The sequence below is a fragment of the Salmo salar genome, chromosome ssa12, assembly GCF_905237065.1.
Source record: "Salmo salar chromosome ssa12, Ssal_v3.1, whole genome shotgun sequence".
Lineage (NCBI taxonomy): Eukaryota > Metazoa > Chordata > Actinopteri > Salmoniformes > Salmonidae > Salmo > Salmo salar.
In genome coordinates, this window is record NC_059453.1 from 81,312,919 (window position 1) to 81,333,806 (window position 20,888).

At 41.2% G+C, this 20,888-nt stretch overlaps 1 protein-coding gene across 2 annotated transcripts in view; it reads right to left on the reverse strand.

Annotated features, from left to right (window-relative positions):
• The window catches only part of LOC106565923 (E3 ubiquitin-protein ligase PDZRN3-B), a 147,899-nt gene extending 133,129 nt beyond the window's left edge, over positions 1-14,770 (reverse strand). The window contains exons 1-3 of one of the 2 annotated variants that reach the window (XM_045691835.1): positions 13,922-14,770; positions 6,202-6,288; positions 3,534-3,641 (exon numbers count right to left, since the gene is read on the reverse strand). In XM_045691835.1, coding sequence (XP_045547791.1) covers positions 3,534-3,641; positions 6,202-6,288; positions 13,922-14,635 — 909 coding nt within the window. In that variant the 5' untranslated portion in view covers positions 14,636-14,770. Of the gene's footprint in view, positions 1-3,533; positions 3,642-6,201; positions 6,289-13,921 lie in introns of those variants that run through there. The other variant, XM_045691836.1, reaches the window with a different exon arrangement.
• Between the last annotated feature and the right edge of the window lie 6,118 nt (positions 14,771-20,888).

Consider the following 20,888-nt stretch of genomic DNA (forward strand, 5'->3'; position numbering starts at 1 on the left):
AGCTTATGATCTATCTTAACGAACAGTGGGATTTCAGCCACTTGTTACTGCTGCTTGAAGTGGTTACTGTTGAGGGATAGGTTGTTGTACAGTATCTGTCTCTCTGGTGCTAACATTAAAACGTATGCATGTCAATACCAAGGATCAAGATATGGTTAGAGGGATGCATAGTAACTACAAATCCGAGCATGTAGCTTACATTTTCGTACAAATCTCCCATCTATCAAGCATCAATACTTACTTAATGCGAAAATGTGATGCTTGCTCAGAACTCAAGGATTTATCTTAGAGTAAGTGGAAGAACTACAGGACAGATAAACTACTATTATCAATCTAGTCTTGATGCACACTTTTTAAAAAACATATTTCAATGGATAAACACAAACATCTAGTCATTGCTCTGAGAATATGTGGCTGAGGTCTGACAATGACGGCTGTACGGAAACATTTGTCATCTTGCGGCTTACATGTATTGATCCCATCTTTACTAATGCTGCAGAAATTTACTTGAAAGCAGTATCCAGATCCATCGGATGTAGTGATCACAAAATAGTAGCCATATCTTGGAAAACCAAAGTTCCAAAGGCTGGGCCTGTATAAGAACTTTTGTAGTGATTCCTATGTTAAAAGAATATCTGTTGGTCCGTGGTGTGTAATGAGAAGCAAACAGACACTGCACTTGACACATTTATGAAATAGCTTAGTCCAATTGCTAATAAGCATGCACCCATTAAGAAAATGATTGTAAAAACTTAAATCCCTGTGGATTGATGAGGAATTGAAAAATGCTATGGTTGAGAGGGATGAGGCAAAAGAAATGGCAAATAAGTCTGGCTGCATAACCGATTGGCAAACTTATTGAAAATTGCAAAATCATGTGACTAAACTGAATAAAAAGAAGAAGAAACTACACCATGAAACAAAGATAAATGAAATAAAGTATGATAGTAAAAAGCTTTGGAGCACCTTAAATGAAATTCTTGGAAAAAAGGCAAACTCAGCTCCATCATTCATTGAATCAGATGGCTCATTCATCACAAAACCAACTGATATTGCCAACCTACTTTAATGATTTTTTCATTGGCAAGATTAGCAACTTAGGCATGACATACCAGCAACAAATGCTGACACTACACATCCAAGTATATCTGACCAAATTATGAAAGACAAGCATTGTAATTTTAAATTCTGTAAAGTTAGTGTGGAAGAGGTGAAAAAATGATTGTTGTCTATCAACAATGACAAGCCACCGGTTTCTCACAACTTGGATGGAAAATTACTGAGGATAATAGCAGATGATATTGCCACTCCTATGTGCCATATTTTCCATTTAAGCCTACTAGAAAGTGTGTGCCCCCAGGATTGGAGAGAAGCAAAAGTCATTCCGCTACCTAAGAATAGTAAAGCCCCCTTTACTGGCTCAAATAGCACACCAATCAGCCTGTTACCAACCCTTAGTAAACTTTTGGAAAAAATTGCATTTGACCAGATACAATGCTATTTTACAGTAAATTAATTGACAAACTTGCAGCATGCTTATAGAGAAGGACATTCAACAAGCACAACACTTACACAAATGACTGATGATTGGCTGAGAAATTGATGATAAAAAGATTGTGCAGGCTGTTTTGTTAGACTTCAGTGCAGCTTTTGACATTATTGATCATAGTCTGCTGCTGTCAAAACTTATGTGTTATGGCTTTACACCCCCTGCTATATTGTGGATAAAGAGTTACCTGTCTAACAGAACACAGAGGGTGTTCTTTAATGGAAGCCTCACCAACATAATCCAGGTAGAATCAGGAATTCCCCAAGGCAGCTGTCTTGGCCCATTACTTTTTCAATCTTTACAAATGAATTGCCACTGGCTTTGAGGAAAGCCAGAGTATCTATGTATGCGGATGACTCAACACTATACATGTCAGTGACTGAAATGACTGCAACACATAACAAAGAGTTGCAGTTAGTTTCAGAGTGGGTGGCAAGGAATAGGTTAGTCCTAAATATTTCTAAAACTAAAAGCATTGAATTTGGGACACATCATTCACTAAACCCTAAACCTCAACTAAATCTTATAATAAATAATGTGGAAATTGAGGTGACTAAACTGCTTGGAGTTACCCTGGATTGTAAACTGTCATGGTCAAAACATATTGCTACAACAGTAGCTAAGATGGGGAGAAGTATGTCCATGATAAGGCTCTGCTCTACCTTCTTAACAGCACTGTCAAAAAGGCAGGTCCTACAGGCCTTAGTTTTGTCGCACCTGAACTACTGTTCAGTCGTGGTCAGGTGCCACAAAAAAGGACTTAGGAAAATTGCAATTGGTTCAGAACAGGGCAGCAAGGCTGGCCCTTGGATGTACACAGAGGGTTAATATTAATAATATGCATGTCAATCTCTCCTGGCACAAAGTGGAGGAGAGATTGACTTCATCACTACTTGTGATAATACCTTATGAGAGGTATTGACATGTTGAATGCACAGAGCTGTCTGTTTGAACTACTGGCGCACAACTCGGATACCCATGCATACCCCACAAGACATTTCAGAAGAGGTCTCTTCACAGTCCACAAGTCCAGAACAGACTATGGAAGGCGCACAGTACTACATAGAGCCATGACTACATGGAACTCTATTCCACATCACGTAACTGACACAAGCAGTAAAATTAGATTAAAAAAAACACCTTATGGAACAGCGGGGACTGTGAAGCAACACAAACATAGGCACAGACACATGCATACACACACGATAACATACACACTATACACACACGTTCACATGGATTTTGTACTGTAAATATGAGGTAGTGGTGGAGTAGCGGCCTGAGGGCACACAGACTGTGAATGTATTGTAATGTTTTTAAAATTGTATAAACTGCCTTAATTTTGCTGGACCCCAGGAAGAGTAGCTGCTGCCTTGGCAGCAGCTAATGGGGATTGATAATAAATACAAATACAGTAATGCAGTTAAACTTAACATCTGAGTTCCATGCATCCTTTGTGACAACCTCTGGTTCACACTAGAACTATAAAATAAACCTTTGTGATGTTGGTTTTCTGTGCACCCTTAAAAGTGACCCGCGGGAGCACATGACCTTTACACAGTGAGATTTTGTATGAAGGCGAGAGGATGCAGCTCCACAGCAGGTCTGTCAGAAGGAATTCGTCGAGTGCCTCTTTTGAGCAGCTATAGCAAACATAGAGAGACAGCCTGGGCACAGGTTGGTCTAACTCTATTTACAGTGCTGTCTCACTAAAAGTCTCAATGATTACCATAAGAGACATTTGCAGCATGTAACTTCTGCAAATATAGTCAAAGTTGTTTTGCAATGTTTATCTGTTACTGTCGTGTCTGTATTTAAAAAAAAAAACATTCCGGGTTTTGATCGTCTTTCACCATCTGTTGCTTTATTTCTTAGCATGGAGAAAATGGACACACGCTAAGTGTCGTGCTAAATGCCCCAGAAGCCACCTCACCTCCTGGTTCTTGGCCTTCACACGAAACGGTACAGAAGGTCAGTCACATACCTCCATTATTCTGTCGTGGATCTGAAGGCCTCCCTCCTTGTCTGTTGGTCCCTTCTCAACGATCTTGGATACAAAAATTCCTTCATTCGAAGTGCCATCATGGTCGTCCTGTGGGAAAAAACTGCCATGTTAATGACCCATTTTCTGATCATCTCAGATAACACATTGATGAAATTGATTAAGAAATAGTTGTAACTACTGAAGATGATTACATAAAAATGTTTAATTACAATACATTGTAATTTACTTTAAAATATTACTTTTAAATACTCTTGCTAAATCTGCCTAACCTACTTTCTAAAGGCCTGAGGACATTATGCAGACAATTCTAAATGGTTTTCCCATTACCCATTCCGACCAATCAGGGTCAGAGACATCAACGCAGCCTTGTTAACCCAGCGATTAACCGCAGGGCTCAACAGCCTGCAGTGACTGGCAAGTGGTTGCAGGTGCACATTACACAGGGCTTAATGTTGGGCTCCACAGAGCCCCAGTGCCAAAATGGCCTGCCAGTTGACATGTTTCCTAGGGCTGGATAATACAACTGTGACCCAGCCTGTTAGAGGGGCTAAATGTTGAATGGATGTGTTGGAAGGATATGAGTTACTCTGCGTCCATCGGTGAGGCTGTGACCCCTGAGTTGTAAGAGCTACGATTGGCTTAACAAAGCACTGCCAACATCCCTCTCAGCTCTCTCCTAAAACCACATCAAACCAACCCTGTACCTCTGCCAAGTCGTGCGACACTGTGCTAAATTTATATGGAATACTTAAAAGAAACCTCAGAAGTCAAGGTGTGAATGCTGCAATTCATTATTTCAGATCTGCTTCCTTTTTTTCCGAGCTCATCACAGCACATTGTTAACTGTGAAACAAACACATTTTCCCCTAAAATGGCCCGGATTGCCAAGGGAATGTCACAGCAGGAGAGTAAGAGGCCTGATGCTTTGCCATGCATCCCCCTGCCCTGGGGCCACAGTGTGGACAAACTCAGTACTTAGACCCTACAGTGTCTACGAAGGCCAGCCTTTAATCATACTCAGCCTGGTGTCCAACCCAACCCAACTCTGTCTCTGAATCGCATCAACACTAGTCAAGGGTGAAAACGCCATTAATCAATAGTTTCTTGTGGAGGATTTGGTGACCTCCTTATGAAGTTATTCTAGCCTTAAAGACACTTCGGGCAAAAGTTGAGTGCATGGGACCCCCTTTTGTAGCACAGTTGGCTGGTGGCACCTTAATTGGGGAGGACGGGCTCATAGTAATGGCTGGAACGGAGTAAATTGAATGGTATCAAACACATGGTTTCTGTGTTTTAATACCATTCCATTTACACCATTCCAGATATTATTACAAGCTGTCCTCCCCTCACCTGCCTCCTGTGTTTTGTAGGCCCGCAGATCAGTTCCCCAGGTGTAAAAATAACAAAGAGCTCTTTTCATTTGATAGCAAAGTGCATATTTCAATGTACATAATGAGCAATAACTTAAACATTTTCTCTTCTGTCAAGGGAACCGGAAAGACCATGGAATCAAGAAAAAATGTTTTCGGTGTTTGGTCCTTTTTATAGTTTCCTGCTTTATAGTTTCCTGCTGTAAAACGTTTTACTGTAATAATCCATGTCCCCACAGCGAAGTGCGTCACTATAGCAATTTAAATGAACCACAGAACAACAGCCCTGAGTGGAACACTTTGGCGCATATTCTTCCCAGTAAAAAAGATACTGTGAACTGGGACCAGCTTACTCTGTACAGAGATTGAAATGCTCCAAGTATACGAGACGCAGTTCTAACTGAGCTCTGAGCCCAAATTTAAAAAGTATCTGAGTAAGATTGCCAATCTTGGATCAGGTCCCCCCTTTCCATATAACTGTATTCATTATTATCTAGAAAGGCAAAACTGATCCTATATCAGTCCTTCTACTCTAAGAATCTTTGTGAATACGTGCCCTAATCCCAGTTCAGCAGTGATATTCCTTCCCTCTCCTCTCGGGAGCCAATGGCATCATTAATAATTGTCTGCGAAGACAGTGAGACAGCAAACACAGAGGCCATAACAGGTTATCAGCATAGGGCAGAGGACCCACTTCACACCACGTCTGTTTTTACCATGTCATCATAGTCGCCTCAATTAAAGAGGACAATAGTGTGGGCACAGTCATAATACTTAATTTGATCCTCATACGAAATAATTAGAGTTTTATCTGAAAAAACAAATCCGCTAAACCTAACCATTAAACAAACACAATGTGATCTATCCACATAGGCTCAAGAGAGATACATTTTTATTTTACCTTTTTTTAAACTAGGAAAGTCAGTTAAGAACAAATTCTTATTTACAATGACGGTCTACCCCGGACGATGCTGGGCCAATTGTGCACCGCCCTATGGGACTCCCAATTACAACCGGATGTGATGCAGCCTGGATTCGAACCAAGGACTGTAGTGACACCTCTTGCACTGGGATGCAGTGCCTTAGACCGCTGCTCCACTCGGGATCCCAAAAAATACTTGCACTGTGTGTGCAAGCTATGTCGGTATAGGAGTAAAACACAAAACTATAGTTAATCGTAGTTCAAGTATTTGCCTCCATTCCTGATTTCCCATACGACACTTGGCTGACCATCAATGAGATAAAACAGTAACCCAGAGATGCCACTTGTAACCTACCGCACATGGTCGTCCTCCCACGATGTTGAAGCCCAGAGAACCTCCCTCCCGATGAAGGATGGCTGTGACGTTTTTGGTCTCCCCGCCCTGTGGACAGACAGACAGACAGACAGACAGACAGACAGAAAGAGGACAGGAAGTCATTAACAACCCAAATAACAAATACCACTGAATAAAATCAATTATTGAACAAATCATAAAAAATAATAAAATAAAACTCCCTGCAGACAGACATACAGACAGGTAGACAAAGGGCAGGTGCTTATTTTCACTTAAAACAACACAAAAATAACTTGGAATGACGCAGTAGAAAGTACTGAACAAATCTATGAAATTGAGCAAGAAGTCAATGGAGAATTTGAGGTATGATAGAAATAGCCTCAGGTAAAAGGGCAGAACCCCAAGCTACTCCATACACAGTAAATGGATATGTAAAGGTATCAGCGTAATCAACATGACTGGTAGCAGGTGGGGGGGAGATCCATCTGTTCTCACATCTTAGTACTTCACCGGTGTGGACCTATATCAAGATTCTCTGTGGCTAAGCTAGCTCTCTGGGAAAGAGCTGTCAAGTGACTGGTTCAAGCAAGGGTTAAGGATTTTTCCTTCGCTCTCTCCTTCTCTTGCTCCAAAAGCCATTTGCTATGTGTATTAATACACCAGTAGACCTCTCTGTCAATGGAGGGATGACAAGTGGAACGCTGAGAAACCAGTGCAGTCAGCTCTCTTAATCTGCTTTTTAAGGGGACAGTCAGAGGGTGGGACTGGTGCTGGGACCATCATGTCAGAGGTCATCCCAGTATGGAGAATGCCATAGCATACAGGGACTAAATATAAAAGCAGGTATTAATGGTATGTACAGTGTCATGACTGAGTCCGGCTACCATATAGGCTACAGGATAAGGTGCAGAGTACTAGCCTATACTGTAGGTCTGCCATGGAAGAATGTGCACTGCTGCTGGACCAAGTTGTGTAGGCACATGTGTACAGAGTTCTATGTTTCAAAACAACTATTGGCTATTTCCTGAAAGGATAATGGCATATCTAAGAATATGAAAAATATACAAAGACTGAAAGTAGAAGGGTAGGCAAGTTAGTCAATGCATTCAGCATTGTCCCTTCCTTTTATACTATATGTTGTAAGGATAGACTACATCTGTTGGAACTGAGAAACAAGACAATGTGTACGGAGGACTGAATACTTCTAAAACCAGTGGGGTGAGCATGTCATGCCAGACAGACACTAATCCCACAGACAGACGCCAATCATCGCAGACAATGTTGATCTTGCTTCGCATTCACCTAACCTATGTCAATTTTTATGTATTTATTTATTTAACCTTTATTTAACTAGGCAAGTCAGTTAAGAACAAATTCTTATTTACAATGACAGCCTACCAAAAGGCAAAAGGCCTCCTGGGGGACGGGGTCTGAGAATAAAAATAAAAATATAGGACAAAACACACATCACGACAAGAGAGACACCACAACACTACATAAAGAGAGACCTAAGACAACAACATAGCATGGCCGCAACACATGACAACACAGCATGGTAGCAACACAAAACATGTAACAAACATTATTGCACAGACAACAGCACAAAGGGCAAGAAGGTAGAGACAACAATACATCACATGAAGCAGCCACAACTGTCAGTATTAGTGTCCATGTCAGTCAGAAGCCAGGTGTATAGCAGCACTGGAAAGCTGTCCTATGCCGTGTTTTCCTGTCCATTTTTCAATGTGGCTGAGATTCTGTGTTCAAACCCAGCAGTCAAAGGAGGTTACCTGTCACCATTGATATTTCTCCTGTTATGGCAGTCGATTGGGGAGCAAATTTGTCAGCCTGAATCTGAAGTAAGTCATACATTTCAGAAGATCTGATAACACGTGACCTGAACTAGCCCAAGTAAAAACACAGACGCTGGTTCGCTGAGATTTGCAATGCAGCGACAGTCTACAAGTCGCCCGACTCCAACAGTTAATTCCACTTGTGTCTTTCTGTTTGATACAGCCAGAGATACTGCCACATGTGCACTGATGTTACCTGCCAAGCAATCCTGTTCATACTGCTTGACTGAATCTGAAGAAAAAATCTGAAGAGAAAAAGCCTTTTAAACTAACCACATCATCCACATAGTTATTTTTTTTCTAGCTTCCTCTTTTTCTTTCATGGATAATTAGAGAAATAATTCCTTTGGAGATGTTTTCCAGGGATTAGAGATTCAAGGAGGAGACCAACTTTCTTTGTTCATCCACTTTAACGGAGTTTGTACAGTGCAGCCATTTCAAAGGATTGAATAGACAGTACTAAATAAGAAACCTGAATCTGTAAAGTGTTTTGAAAGTGTAATCTTAATCTCTTTACTTTTTCTGGTACCAGGCTAAAAAAACATGTTAGTCGTCAAATCTGATAGTGTATCAAGTAATACTGTGGTAATGGGGTGCAGCACACATTTTAAAAGAGTGCAAAAGCAAGGGGAGAAAACACAATAACACTAGGTAAAGATCTAAACAAATCCCACTACTAACATGTCTGTCCAACCTGGACTCAAGGGTAGACGTAAGATAGTAAATGTGCACCTGGGGCACTACAATTAGTATGATATGTTACGTTTCATATGTATTGTATGTATTAATTTGTGGATGTTCATCATCCATTTCGTATGATATGTTACGAATAAAATGTGTATATGTTACGAATTCCAATTTGTTGTGGCTAACGTTAGCTAGGTGGGGGTTAAGATGTTAGGGGTTAGGGTTAGGAGCTAGATTAAAGGGTTAAAGTTAGGGTTAGCTAACATGCTAAGTAGTTACAAAGTAGCTAAAAAGTAGTAAGTAGTTGCACAGTTGCTAATTAGTTAAAATGTGACTGACCGGCTCGATTCAGTCTTATGAAGCAAAATTGAAATTGTGTTTTTTTTACATTGGATAAATGTAGAAGCTCAGAGATAGAAAATGGTATATCATACACTACAATTTAGGAACAATGGGAAAGTAATTTTGAGAAAATGGCCATTGAATGTTTTGGTACACCGACTGGAGAGCTCTTCTTTGTCTACACCCATTCAGCATCCTTCACACCCTCTTAAGCTTTAGCCCCACCCATCTCGTTAAGGATTCACGTGTGAGGCTATGTACAAAACAACCAAAGATTTCAAGACTAAAGGCTGGTTTAAACTACAGGTATTTTTGTAAATTTGTAAATTTAATCTGGAGTGCCATCCACAAAAAAAACATTTTGTGTTGGAGATAATACCACACACCTGGTGACCGTGTCAGTGTGCATGCGCCTGACCCACCACAGAAGTTGCTACAGCACGATGGGATAAGGATATCCTGGCCAGCCAAACCCTCCCCTAACTCGGACGACACTGGGCCAATTGTACGTCACCTCATGGGTCTCCTGGGCGCAGCCGGCACGGGTCTCGAACCAGCATCTGTAACAACGCAGTTTGCACTGCGATGCAGTGTCTTAGACTGCTGCGCCACTCGGGAGGCTCCATCCACTAAGTTTTTAATGCCTTGCACAAAGTATCAAAATACAAAAATACTACACAGGACTCTTAAAGAATTTCATTTAAATGTTAATTGTATTTTTGATCACAGAAACAATGAGAAAATATGGAAAAATAAATAATGAAATGTTAATTATAAGAAAAACCTGTGTAATCATCTGCCAGAGAGTAGCCCCAATCGGCCCAAGTCCCAAGTAATATATACATTTGGGCCAGATAACTCACACTGGAATCGGCCCGAGCTCTATCCCCGCACTCTAGCCATAACTAATACTGCCGAAGGTGGCCCAGACTCGGGCCACATGACATCGGCAGTCTGACTCTCAGCCGAGTGCCCCGACACTCAGCCAGAATTGGCCCAGATCCACTGTGCTAGCTGGGTAGACTCTCTTACCTGTATACATGGATGGACACTTCTCCCTCTCTGTCACAGATGCCATGGTTGCCCTTAGTTTGAAGATGTAATCTGGAGGCAGGTTTTTTTTATACAACAGCCTTCTGTGTGTTCTCTTTTTAACTCAGTCAGCATATTTGCAATCAAACGACAGAATTTTCTCCATCTCCATCTCATACTCTAATTCCACTGATTTCAAAATTCGGTCGTCCAGAAAGTGGAGAGCAACACTTATGCAGTTCTACTATGTGATATCTTTCAAAAAAGCAGCGTTAGAAAGGATTACCTACACATACTGACCAGCTCATATTATAGACAGAAGCGTGCTACATGGCAGACCAATCCGAACTCATCTCTCGGCATGTCCAGCCCACTCATTATCTCAGCCAATCATGGCTAGCGGGAAGATTGCTCACTTTTTCTGAAGCTAATTTAACAATTGTATTCGTATTTAGAGATTGCATAAAAGTTTGTTATGAATGCGCATTAACCTGTTAGGGCTAGGGGGCAGCATTTGCACGTCTGGATAAAAAAAATGTACCCGATTTAATCTGGTTACTAATCCTACCCAGTAACTAGAATATGCATATACTTATTATATATGGATAGAAAACACTCTAAAGTTTCTAAAACTGTTTGAATGGTGTCTGTGAGTATAACAGAACTCATTTGGCAGGCAAAACCCTGAGACATTTTCTGACAGGAAGTGGATACCTGATGTGTTGTATTGACTTTAAACCTATCCCATTGAAAAACACAGGGGCTGAGGAATATTTTGGCACTTCCTATTGCTTCCACTAGATGTCACCAGCCTTTACAAAGTGTTTTGAGTCTTCTGGAGGGAGATCTGACCGAACAAGAGCCATGGAACGATGATGTCCCATTAGACACCTGGCGCGCGAGTTCATGTTGGGTACCCTCGTTCCAATACGTTATAAAAGAGTATGCATTCGTCCACCTTGAATATTATTCATGTTCTGGTTAAAAAAGGCCCTAATGATTTATGCTATACAACGTTTGACATGTTTGAACGAACGTAAATATATTTTTTCCCCTCGTTCATGACGAGAAGTCCGGCTGGCTTAGATCATGTGCTAACAAGACGGAGATTTTTGGACATAAATGATGAGCTTTTTTGAACAAAACTACATTCGTTATGGACCTGTGATACCTGGAAGTGACATCTGATGAAGAGAATCAAAGGTAATGGATTATTTACATAGTATTTTCGATTTTAGATCTCCCCAACATGACGTCTAGTCTGTATCGCAACGCGTATTTTTCTGGGCGCAGTGCTCAGATTATTGCAAAGTGTGATTTCCCAGTAAGGTTATTTTTAAATCTGGCAAGTTGATTGCGTTCAAGAGATGTAAATCTATAATTCTTTAAATGACAATATAATATTTTACCAATGTTTTCTAATTTTAATTATTTAATTTGTGACGCTGACTTGACTGCCGGTTATTGGAGGGAAACGATTTCCTCAACATCAATGCCATAGTAAAACGCTGTTTTTGGATATAAATATGAACTTGATAGAACTAAAAATGCATGCATTGTCTAACATAATGTCCTAGGAGTGTCATCTGATGGAGATTGTAAAAGGTTAGTGCATCATTTTAGCGTTGGTGACCCTGTCTTTGACTTGACAAAACATTACACACAACTCTTGTAAATGTACTGTCCTAACATACTCTAAATTTATGCTTTCGCCGTAAAACCTTTTTGAAATCGTAAAACGTGGTTAGATTAAGGAGATGTTTATCTTTCAAATGGTGTAAAATAGTTGTATTTTTGAAAAATTTGAATTTTGACATTTATTTGGATTCAAATTTGCCGCTCTTGAAATGCACCTGCTGTTGATGGAGTGCACCACGGGTGGCACGCTAGCGTCCCACCTAGCCCATAGAGGTTAAAGTTCACCTGTTCCAGAAGGCATTTCTGCCCAAAAACGCAATTTGATTAAAAAAGTGTACTTTTAAATGGCTCTCCTGTGAAGTAGTGATGTGCGACATATGCCTAGTTTCCTGAAACGAGTGACAAATGCTGAAGTTGTCCATGATGAGATTCAAACACGCAATCTTTGGGTTGCTAGACGTTCACGTTATACGCCCACCCACCCTACTAAGTAACCTTCTGTCTTATGTAGCCATACCAAACATAACATATCATACTAATTTGAGTGTCCGGATTTACCTTTACTATGTTACATCTAGTCTATGAGACCAGGCTGGTGTGTATGTTCCCTTATATTCAGAATGCTTGTAGGCCTGTAGTGTACCTTACCTGTTCTTCCACAATGGGTTGATATGGACTTATACAAGATCATAAACATTTCAACCTCTCCCTAGCTGACCAGAAGGGAGGCCTCTATCATTTTATGTCCACTGTGCTGAGTCCAAGACTTGGCTATAGAACATGGTAAAAACTATGCACTGACTAGCATATAAATATATGCGATATACACTGAGTGTACAAAACATCAAGGACATATCTTTCCATGACACAGACTTACCAGGTGAATCGAGGTGAAAGCTATGATCCTTTATTAATGTCACTTGTTAAATCCACTTCAATCAGTGTAAATGAAGGGGTTATTAAAAAGTATAAGACAATTGAGACATGGATTGTGTGTGTGCAATTCAGAGGGTGAATGGGCAAGACAAAAAATGTAAGTGCCTCTGAATGGAGTATGGTAGTAGGTGCGTGGCACAACGGTTTGTGTCAAGACCTACAACACTGCTGTTTTTTTCAAGCTCGAGTGTATCAAGAATGGTCCACCGCCCAAAGGACATCCAGCCAACTTGACACAACTGTGGAAAGCATTGGAGTCAACATGTAGAAGCCATGCCCTGACAAATTGAGGCTGTTCTGAGGGCAAGGGGGGTGCAACTCAACATTAGGAAGGTGTTCTTAATGTTTTGTACACTCAGTGTATATTTAAGATATTCATGTATTAATATGTTTATTGATTTCTAGGAAGAAATACAATACTAGTCATACTAATACAACCTGATTAAATAACACGTTAGTATTATTATTACTACAACATCACTTTTATTATGTAATTACAACAGAATACTATATTGCAACGTTTGCAAACAGAAAGTCCCAATTAACCCTGTTGGAGGATCCGTGTGGAGGTAATTGTGACCGGGGTCTCCGTGTCTACAGAACACCAGTAAATATTTGTCCCCCCCAGATTGCCAGCTGGCTGTAAATGCAGCAGATAGACATTTATTTAACTAGGCAAGTCAGTTAAGAACAAATTCTTATTTACAATGACAGCCTACACCGGCCAACTGTGCGGCGCCATATGATACTCCCAATCACGGCCGGTTGTGATACAGCCTGGATTCGAACCAGGGTGTCTGTAGTGACTTCTAGCGCTGAGACGGAAGCCCCATCTAATCTATATAGCCTATGTATGGCAAACTGAGGAAAATAAACACATTTCTGACCATTACTTGTCACCTACAAGTAGCCGCATTCGTCGTTAGAAATGAGATTAAACGCCATTTAGTAGTAGACTAGGCCTAATGCAACGGTGTTTGACCACAGAAGACTCAAAGTCTATCTGGTCAATGATTTAACCTGGCAGACATCGGACCACTAAAGTTTTAAACTGGTTAATACAAACCTATCATAAGTAACGGAAAATGCAAAGAAGTAGAGCAGATGTGAAAATAATGACAGTACCCGCGCTCTATAGATAAAAGGTAACACGGAACTATGGACAATCACAAACAAAGTAACTATTTTAAATAGCCACATATTCCGTAGCGTGCTTTTTGAAAAGTTCTTACCTTGCACGGGGGAGCAAGGGTCCTAGTCAGCGAATCGATCCTTGCACTATATTCAGTGAATTTCTTCTGATACTTCAGCGCTGTCATTTGTAGCTCATTGTGCACAGCGGAGAGTTGAGCAAGAAGTGATTTCTCTCTTTTGCTTGATTTCAATGATTGCTTCTTGAACTCTTTGTCCAAGTTAACCACCTTCCCGTGCAATGCACTATTGTGTGCTTTCATGGCTTTCAAACAGCAATGGGTGTCTAGTTTTTGCTCTTTGTGGATGAGCATCAAGCCACATCCACTGTCGCATATCCCCACGGGTCTGTAATCACACGATTCGCGCATATGGGCATCCATGTCCTTCAGATTGAGTACCTCCTTGCATCCTTTATTCCTGCATTTGGCCGGTGAGTAATCGCACATCTCGGCATGCTCTGCTAGATGATGCAGCTTTACCACTTTTTCACAGCCTCTGGCATGGTTGTCACACTTTATGTCCAGCTTCAGAATCAGGTTTTTCAGAGGGAGAACGTGGTTCAGCTCTGTCGTGGAGATCCTTTGACATTTGACGGGGCAGCTGCTTTTCTGGACAACCCAAGGCAGCACACAGTTTGCGCAGAAGACGTGACCACACGGAGTAGTGAGCGGGTCTTCTAGAACTTTATTACACAAGTTGCATTTAAAATCTGGGTCCACAGCCCCTTTAAACCGATCCAACTCAAATCCCATGTTTTTAAATAAATCCAAAACTCCGCCGGGATTCCCACAGATCGAAGTAGGAGTAATGGTTGTTTTAATTTGTCATTAGAGGAATATCCTGTAGACTGACTTCAAACTCTCCTGACTGTCTAAACTAAATGACGAGACTTCTTCGGGAAAAAAGTGGAGGAATTCTCTACCGTAACTGCCGTAAGAGCCGTGCAACAAACTGAAAAGCATTCATCAATTGGCCTAATTTACGAATCGAAAAATTATTTAAGCTTTTTAAATTGCAACTCGATCGAGGAAACGTTTAATGCAATTATTACATTGTAGTTACGAAGAAAAATAGGCTGCACGTAGTGGTGTCATGCACCCCAAAAAAATCTAAGGGGACACAAAGTATGTGAGGATGGCTTGGGGGTGGTCCATATGGGGGCTATGCCCCCAGTCTGTAAATGGGCGAATTTAGCATTTTTTTCAAACACATGAAACAGCTTTTTCCTGCAATTTAGAGCCATAATCATTATGCTTAAAACCTCTTATGGACAAGCGTTCCGCTAGCCTCACCAATATCCAACGGTTGCGCCTGGCGCGAAATACGAAAAACCTTAAAAATGCTATCATTTCAATTTCTCAAACATATGACTATTTTACACCATTTAAAAGATAAGACTCTCCTTTATCTAACCACATTGTCCGATTTCAAAAAGGCTTTACAGCGAAAGCAAAACATTAGATTATGTCAGGAGAGTACCCAGCCAGAAATAATCACACACCCATTTTTCAAGCTAGCATATATGTCACAAAAACCAAAACCACAGCTAAATGCAGCACTAATCTTTGATGATCTTCATAAGATGACACTCCTAGGACATTATGTTATACAATACATGCATGTTTTGTTCAATCAAGTTCATATTTATATCAAAAACCAGCTTTTTACATTAGCATGTTTTGTTCAGAACTAGCATACCCACCACAAACTTCCGGTGAATTTACTAAATTACTCACGATTAACGTTGACAAAAAACATAACAATTATTTTAAGAATTATAGATACAGAACTCCTTTATGCAATCGCGGTGTCAGATTTTAAAATAGCTTTTCGGTGAAAGCACATTTTGCAATATTCTGAGTAGATAGCCCGGCCATCACGGCTAGCTAATTTGACACCCACCAAGTTTGGCCCTCACCAAACTCAGATTTACTATAAGAAAAATTGGATTACCTTTGCTGTTCTTCGTCAGAATGCACTCCCAGGACTTCTACTTCAACAACAAATTTTGTTTTGGTTCCAAATAATCCATAGTTATATCCAAATAGCTCCGTTTTGTTTGTGCGTTCAAGTCACTATCCGAAGGGTGACGCGCCGGCGCGTTTCGTGACAAAAAATGTCAAAATATTCCATTACCGTACTTCGAAGCATGTGAAACGCGGTTTAAAATCAATTTTTATGCGATTTTTCTCGTAAAATAGCGATAATATTCCAACCGGGCGACGGCGTATTCGTTCAAACACTGAAAGAAAAAAATGGAGTCGTCTCGTGCACGAGCGCCTCAGTGTCATTGTTCCCAGAAGGACCACTCACCAAAACCCCTGCTGTTTTTCGCCCAGAGACTGCAGAGCTATCATTCCACTTTCTGGCGCCTTCCTAGAGCCAATGAAAGCCTTAGAAAATGTCACGTTACAGCACGGCTGTATTTTCGATAGAGAGGCTATAGAAGGACAAGAAATGGTCAGACAGGGCACTTCCCGTATATAATCTTCTCAGGTTTTGGCCTGCCATATGAGTTCTGTTATACTCACAGACACCATTTAAACAGTTTTAGAAACTTTAGAGTGTTTTCTATCCAAATCTACTAATGATATGCATATTCTCGTTCCTAGGCAGGAGTAGTAACCAGATTAAATCGGGTACGTTTTTTATCCGGCCGTGAAAATACTGCCCCCTATCCCAAACAGGTTAATGCTATGCTTCTCTGTAGAGGGATGGTGCTCTGAGTGTGACTTCTAATTGTGTCAAACCATGTTAGTGTCTGCGATATTATTACACAAAGCTATGGCTCTATGTCTTACCTAGCTAGTTGTGACTGACACTTCAGGGTATTAGCTATGTATACACTGAGTGTTCAAAACGTTAGGAACATCTGCTCTTACAGGGCGGCAGGTAGCCTATTGATTAAGTGTTGGGAAAGTAATTGAAAGGTTGCTGATTCAAATTCCCGAGCCGGCAAGGTGGAAAAATAACCCATTCTGCCCTTGAGCAAGACAGTTAAGCCCCAACAACAAATGCTCCCTTGTCACCGATGACGTGGTATTCATTCAAGGCAGCCCTCCGCACCTCTCTGATTCAGAGGGGTTGGGTTAAATATAGAAAACACATTTCGGTTGAATGCATTCAGTTGTCCAACTGACAAGGTATCCTCTCTCCATGACATAGACTGGCCAGGTGAATCCAGATGAAAGCTATGATCCCCTGTTGATGTCAATTGTTAAATCCACTTCAATCAGTGTAGATGAAGGGGAGGAGACAGGATAAAGAAGGATTTTTAAGCCTTGAGACAATTGAGACATGGATTGTGTATGTGTGCCATCAGAGGGTGAATGGGCAAGACAAAATATTTAAGTGCCTTTGAATGGGGTATGTTAGTAGGTCCCAGGCGCATTGGTTAGAGTGTGTCAAGAACTGCAAAGTTGCTGTGTTTTTCATGCTCAACAGCTTGCCGTGTGTATCAAGAATGGTCCACCACCCAAAGGACATCCATATAACTTGGCACAACTGTAAGAAGCATTGGAGTCAACATGGGCCAGCATCACTGTGGAACACTTTCGACACCTTGTAGAGTCCATGCCCTGAGAAATTGAGTCTGTTCTGAGGGCAAAAGGGGTTGCAACTCAGTATTAGGAAGGTGTTCCTAATGTTTTGTACACAGTGTATAAACAAATGCTGTGTGCTGATAACCATGGTGTGCATGACATGTCACTAGGACTTTGGAGACATCACACGCTAACTGCTGAAGGCTCAGACGGGCAGAGCACTTGTGAAAACAAATGGGTGGAAGAACACTTAATAGCAAGTGACATATTTATTTCCCCCTGAAACACACACTTAAAATCCCAGAAGACAGAGAGAACAAGCAAAGAGGATATTCTTAAAAGTGTTTTGGCTGGCATGTAGGCCACCCTGCAGCTCTTACACTCATGTTGACAATGACAGGCTGTCTTTCTATTTCACACAGTGCAGTGAGTACACTAGGGGACAGATGACAAAACTGTAACCTACAGTAGATACAGAAATGTAACCTAGATACAGACAATATCATACAGAACAATAATTTAAAATGTATGTGAAGCATGAAAAACATGTCAAACATGTACATACCTTAGGCTAGGTCTTTGGCTAATTACTGTAATAGAACCAGAGGGACAGTCTGCACTCTATTAGCCAATCCCCATAAGTGTGTGTTTGTGTGTAGCTGTGTGTGTGTGTGTGTGTGTAGTTGTGTGTGTGCGTGTGTGCGTGCCCTTATGTGGCTGTTTCTCTGTCAATTTATTTTCTGCTTAAAGAAAAAAGCACCTCTATTTAAACTCGTGCATTTTCGATCTCGGCAGGAAGTGTTATGGTCATAAAAGACTCACAGGGCACGCCAGTTATGCTCAGTGATGGGACAAGAATGACCAGCACACTGGCAGCTTAACTTTCTTTTGTGAGCAAAGTCCATCTTTGTTCATCATCAGACTCCATAATATTGCTGATGGGAAACACACATCTATTGGTTGTCTACTCTCTGGGAAACCCAATTACATGTGATGCTGTGCTTTATAAATCCATTCCACATGTGTTTATATCAAAGACTAAAACCAAAGGCTCATCAATGGCTCTGTGGGACACAGTGACAGAAGGAGAATGCACACTAGCAGTCAATTAAAGACTGAGGTAACGCGTCATCTCTTCCACATGATAAATGGGTATCTCATGAGTAAAATGTGATGTAATTTCTTGACACCTTTATGGTATTATGTGGCTATGTCGTGAGTAATGTAATGACCTCTTCTTCTTCTTCTTTCAAAAGTACAAAATCATCAGTTTTGTACAATATCCACAGACGCGTGTGAGTGGATGAGAGAGACACAGACACATAGTAGATTTAAGCATTGAGGCCCGAGGGGGTGTGGTATATGGCCAAAATAACACGGCTAAAGGCTGTTGTTACCCACGACGCAACGCGGAGTGCCTGGATACAGCCCTTAGCCATGGTATATTGGCAATATACCACAAACCCCCAATGTGCCTTATTGCTATTATAAACTGGTTACCAACATAATTAGAGCAGTAAAAATAAATATTTTGTCATACCCATGGTATACGGTCTGATATAGCATGGCTTTTGGCCAATCAGCATTCACGGCTCGAACCACCCAGTTTATAATAGGTCATAAAAACTGGAATATTTAGTTGTGACATATCCTTTTGTTCTATTATACCCCTTTGCCCGCAAAATGATTCTTCAATTTCCAGTAGTGTGTTGCTGTGAATGATGAGATTTGAATATGCAACACAGCTAAAGTACTGTCTGTTTGTGTTTCCTTGCCAATTTTTCTCCTAATGATTTAATATTTCTTACCATGGAATTACAGGCCCCAGTTGTTTATTCTAGGGCTGAGCTGTGGGTTCTTCCTCTAAGCATCAAACTAAATGAAATATTTGTATTCCAGAATGGATAAGAACATGAAAACAAACTTTAACAGTACGCAGCTATACCCAGCCGCTTTGAGAATATCGGCCAGTGATTATTGTGAGTTAGGAATGGTATCTCAATTTAAGAAGGCGAGAGATTCATAGCGTTCTAGGCTCTTCACACTGCTTTGGAATTCCATGTGCTGGGATGAGGTGGTAACAGGTGGCTCAGACAACTCTATGTTGGTTCCAGCAGCACAAAGACAGACTGGGTCCTAGTAGAGATAAGATTTAATCCCAACTCTCCAGCTCCAGACTGCTATTGAAGGACCCAGAAAGGCTCTGTGTCTGTGTATGGACTTCTCCTCTCCCACCTTCCCAGTTCATATCCCAGTGTCACCCCACACGTCTAGAGCTACTGAGATAAATGACAAAGGAAAACATACAAAGAGAGTTTTCATCTATATTCTTCATAGCTGTCTATTTACCACCACAAACCGATGCTGGCAGTAAGACAGCACTCAATGACATGTATTCGGCCATAAGCAAACAGGAAAACGCTCATCCAGAGGCGGCTCTCCTATTGGCCGGGGACTTTATTGCAGGGAAACTTAAATCCGTTTTACCTCATTTCTACCAGCATGTTAAACGTGCAACCAGAAGGAAAAAGATTCTAGACCACCTTTACTCCACACACAGAAGTTCTCCCTCGCCCTCCATTTGGCAAATCTGACCATAATTCTATCTTCCTGATTCCTGCTTACAAGCAAAAACTAAAGCAGGAAGTACCAGTGACTCGGTCAATAAAACTGAGGACCGAGCATTCTCATCGACGGGGCTGTAGGGGAGCAGGTTGAGAGCTTCAAGTTCCGTGGTGTCCACATCAACAACACACTATAATGGTCCAAACACACCAAGACAGTTGTGAAGAGGGCACGACAAAGCGTATTCCCCCTCAGGAGACCGAAAACATTTGGCATTGGTCCTCAGATACTCCAAAAGTTCTACAGCTGCACCATCGAGAGCATCCTGACTGGTTGTATCACTGCCTGGTATGGCAACTGTTCGGCCTCCGACCGCAAGGCACTACAGAGGGTAGTGCATACGACCCAGTACATCACTGGGGCCAAGCTTCCTGCCATCCAGGACCTCTACACCAGGTGGTGTCAGAGGAAGGCCCTAAAAATTGTCAAAGACTCCAGCCACCCTAGTCATAGACTGTTCTCTCTGCTACCACATGGCAAGTGGTATCAGAGCGCCAAGTCTACGTCCAAAAGACTTCTTAACAGCTTCTTCCCCCAAGCCATAAGACTCCTGAACAGCTAATCAAATGGCTACCCAGACTATTTGCATTGCCCCCCCCCCCTCTTTTACGCTGCTGCTACGCTCTGTTTATTATCTACGCATCGTCACTTTAACTCCACCTCCATGTACAATTACCTCGACTAACCGGTGCCCCCGCACATTGACTCTGTACCGGTACCTCCTGTATGTAGCTTCGCTATTGTTATTTTACTGCTGCTCTTTAATTATTTTTTACTTACATTTTTTATTTTTTCCTAGATCTACTTTTTACTTAACACTTCTTTTTCTTAAAACTGC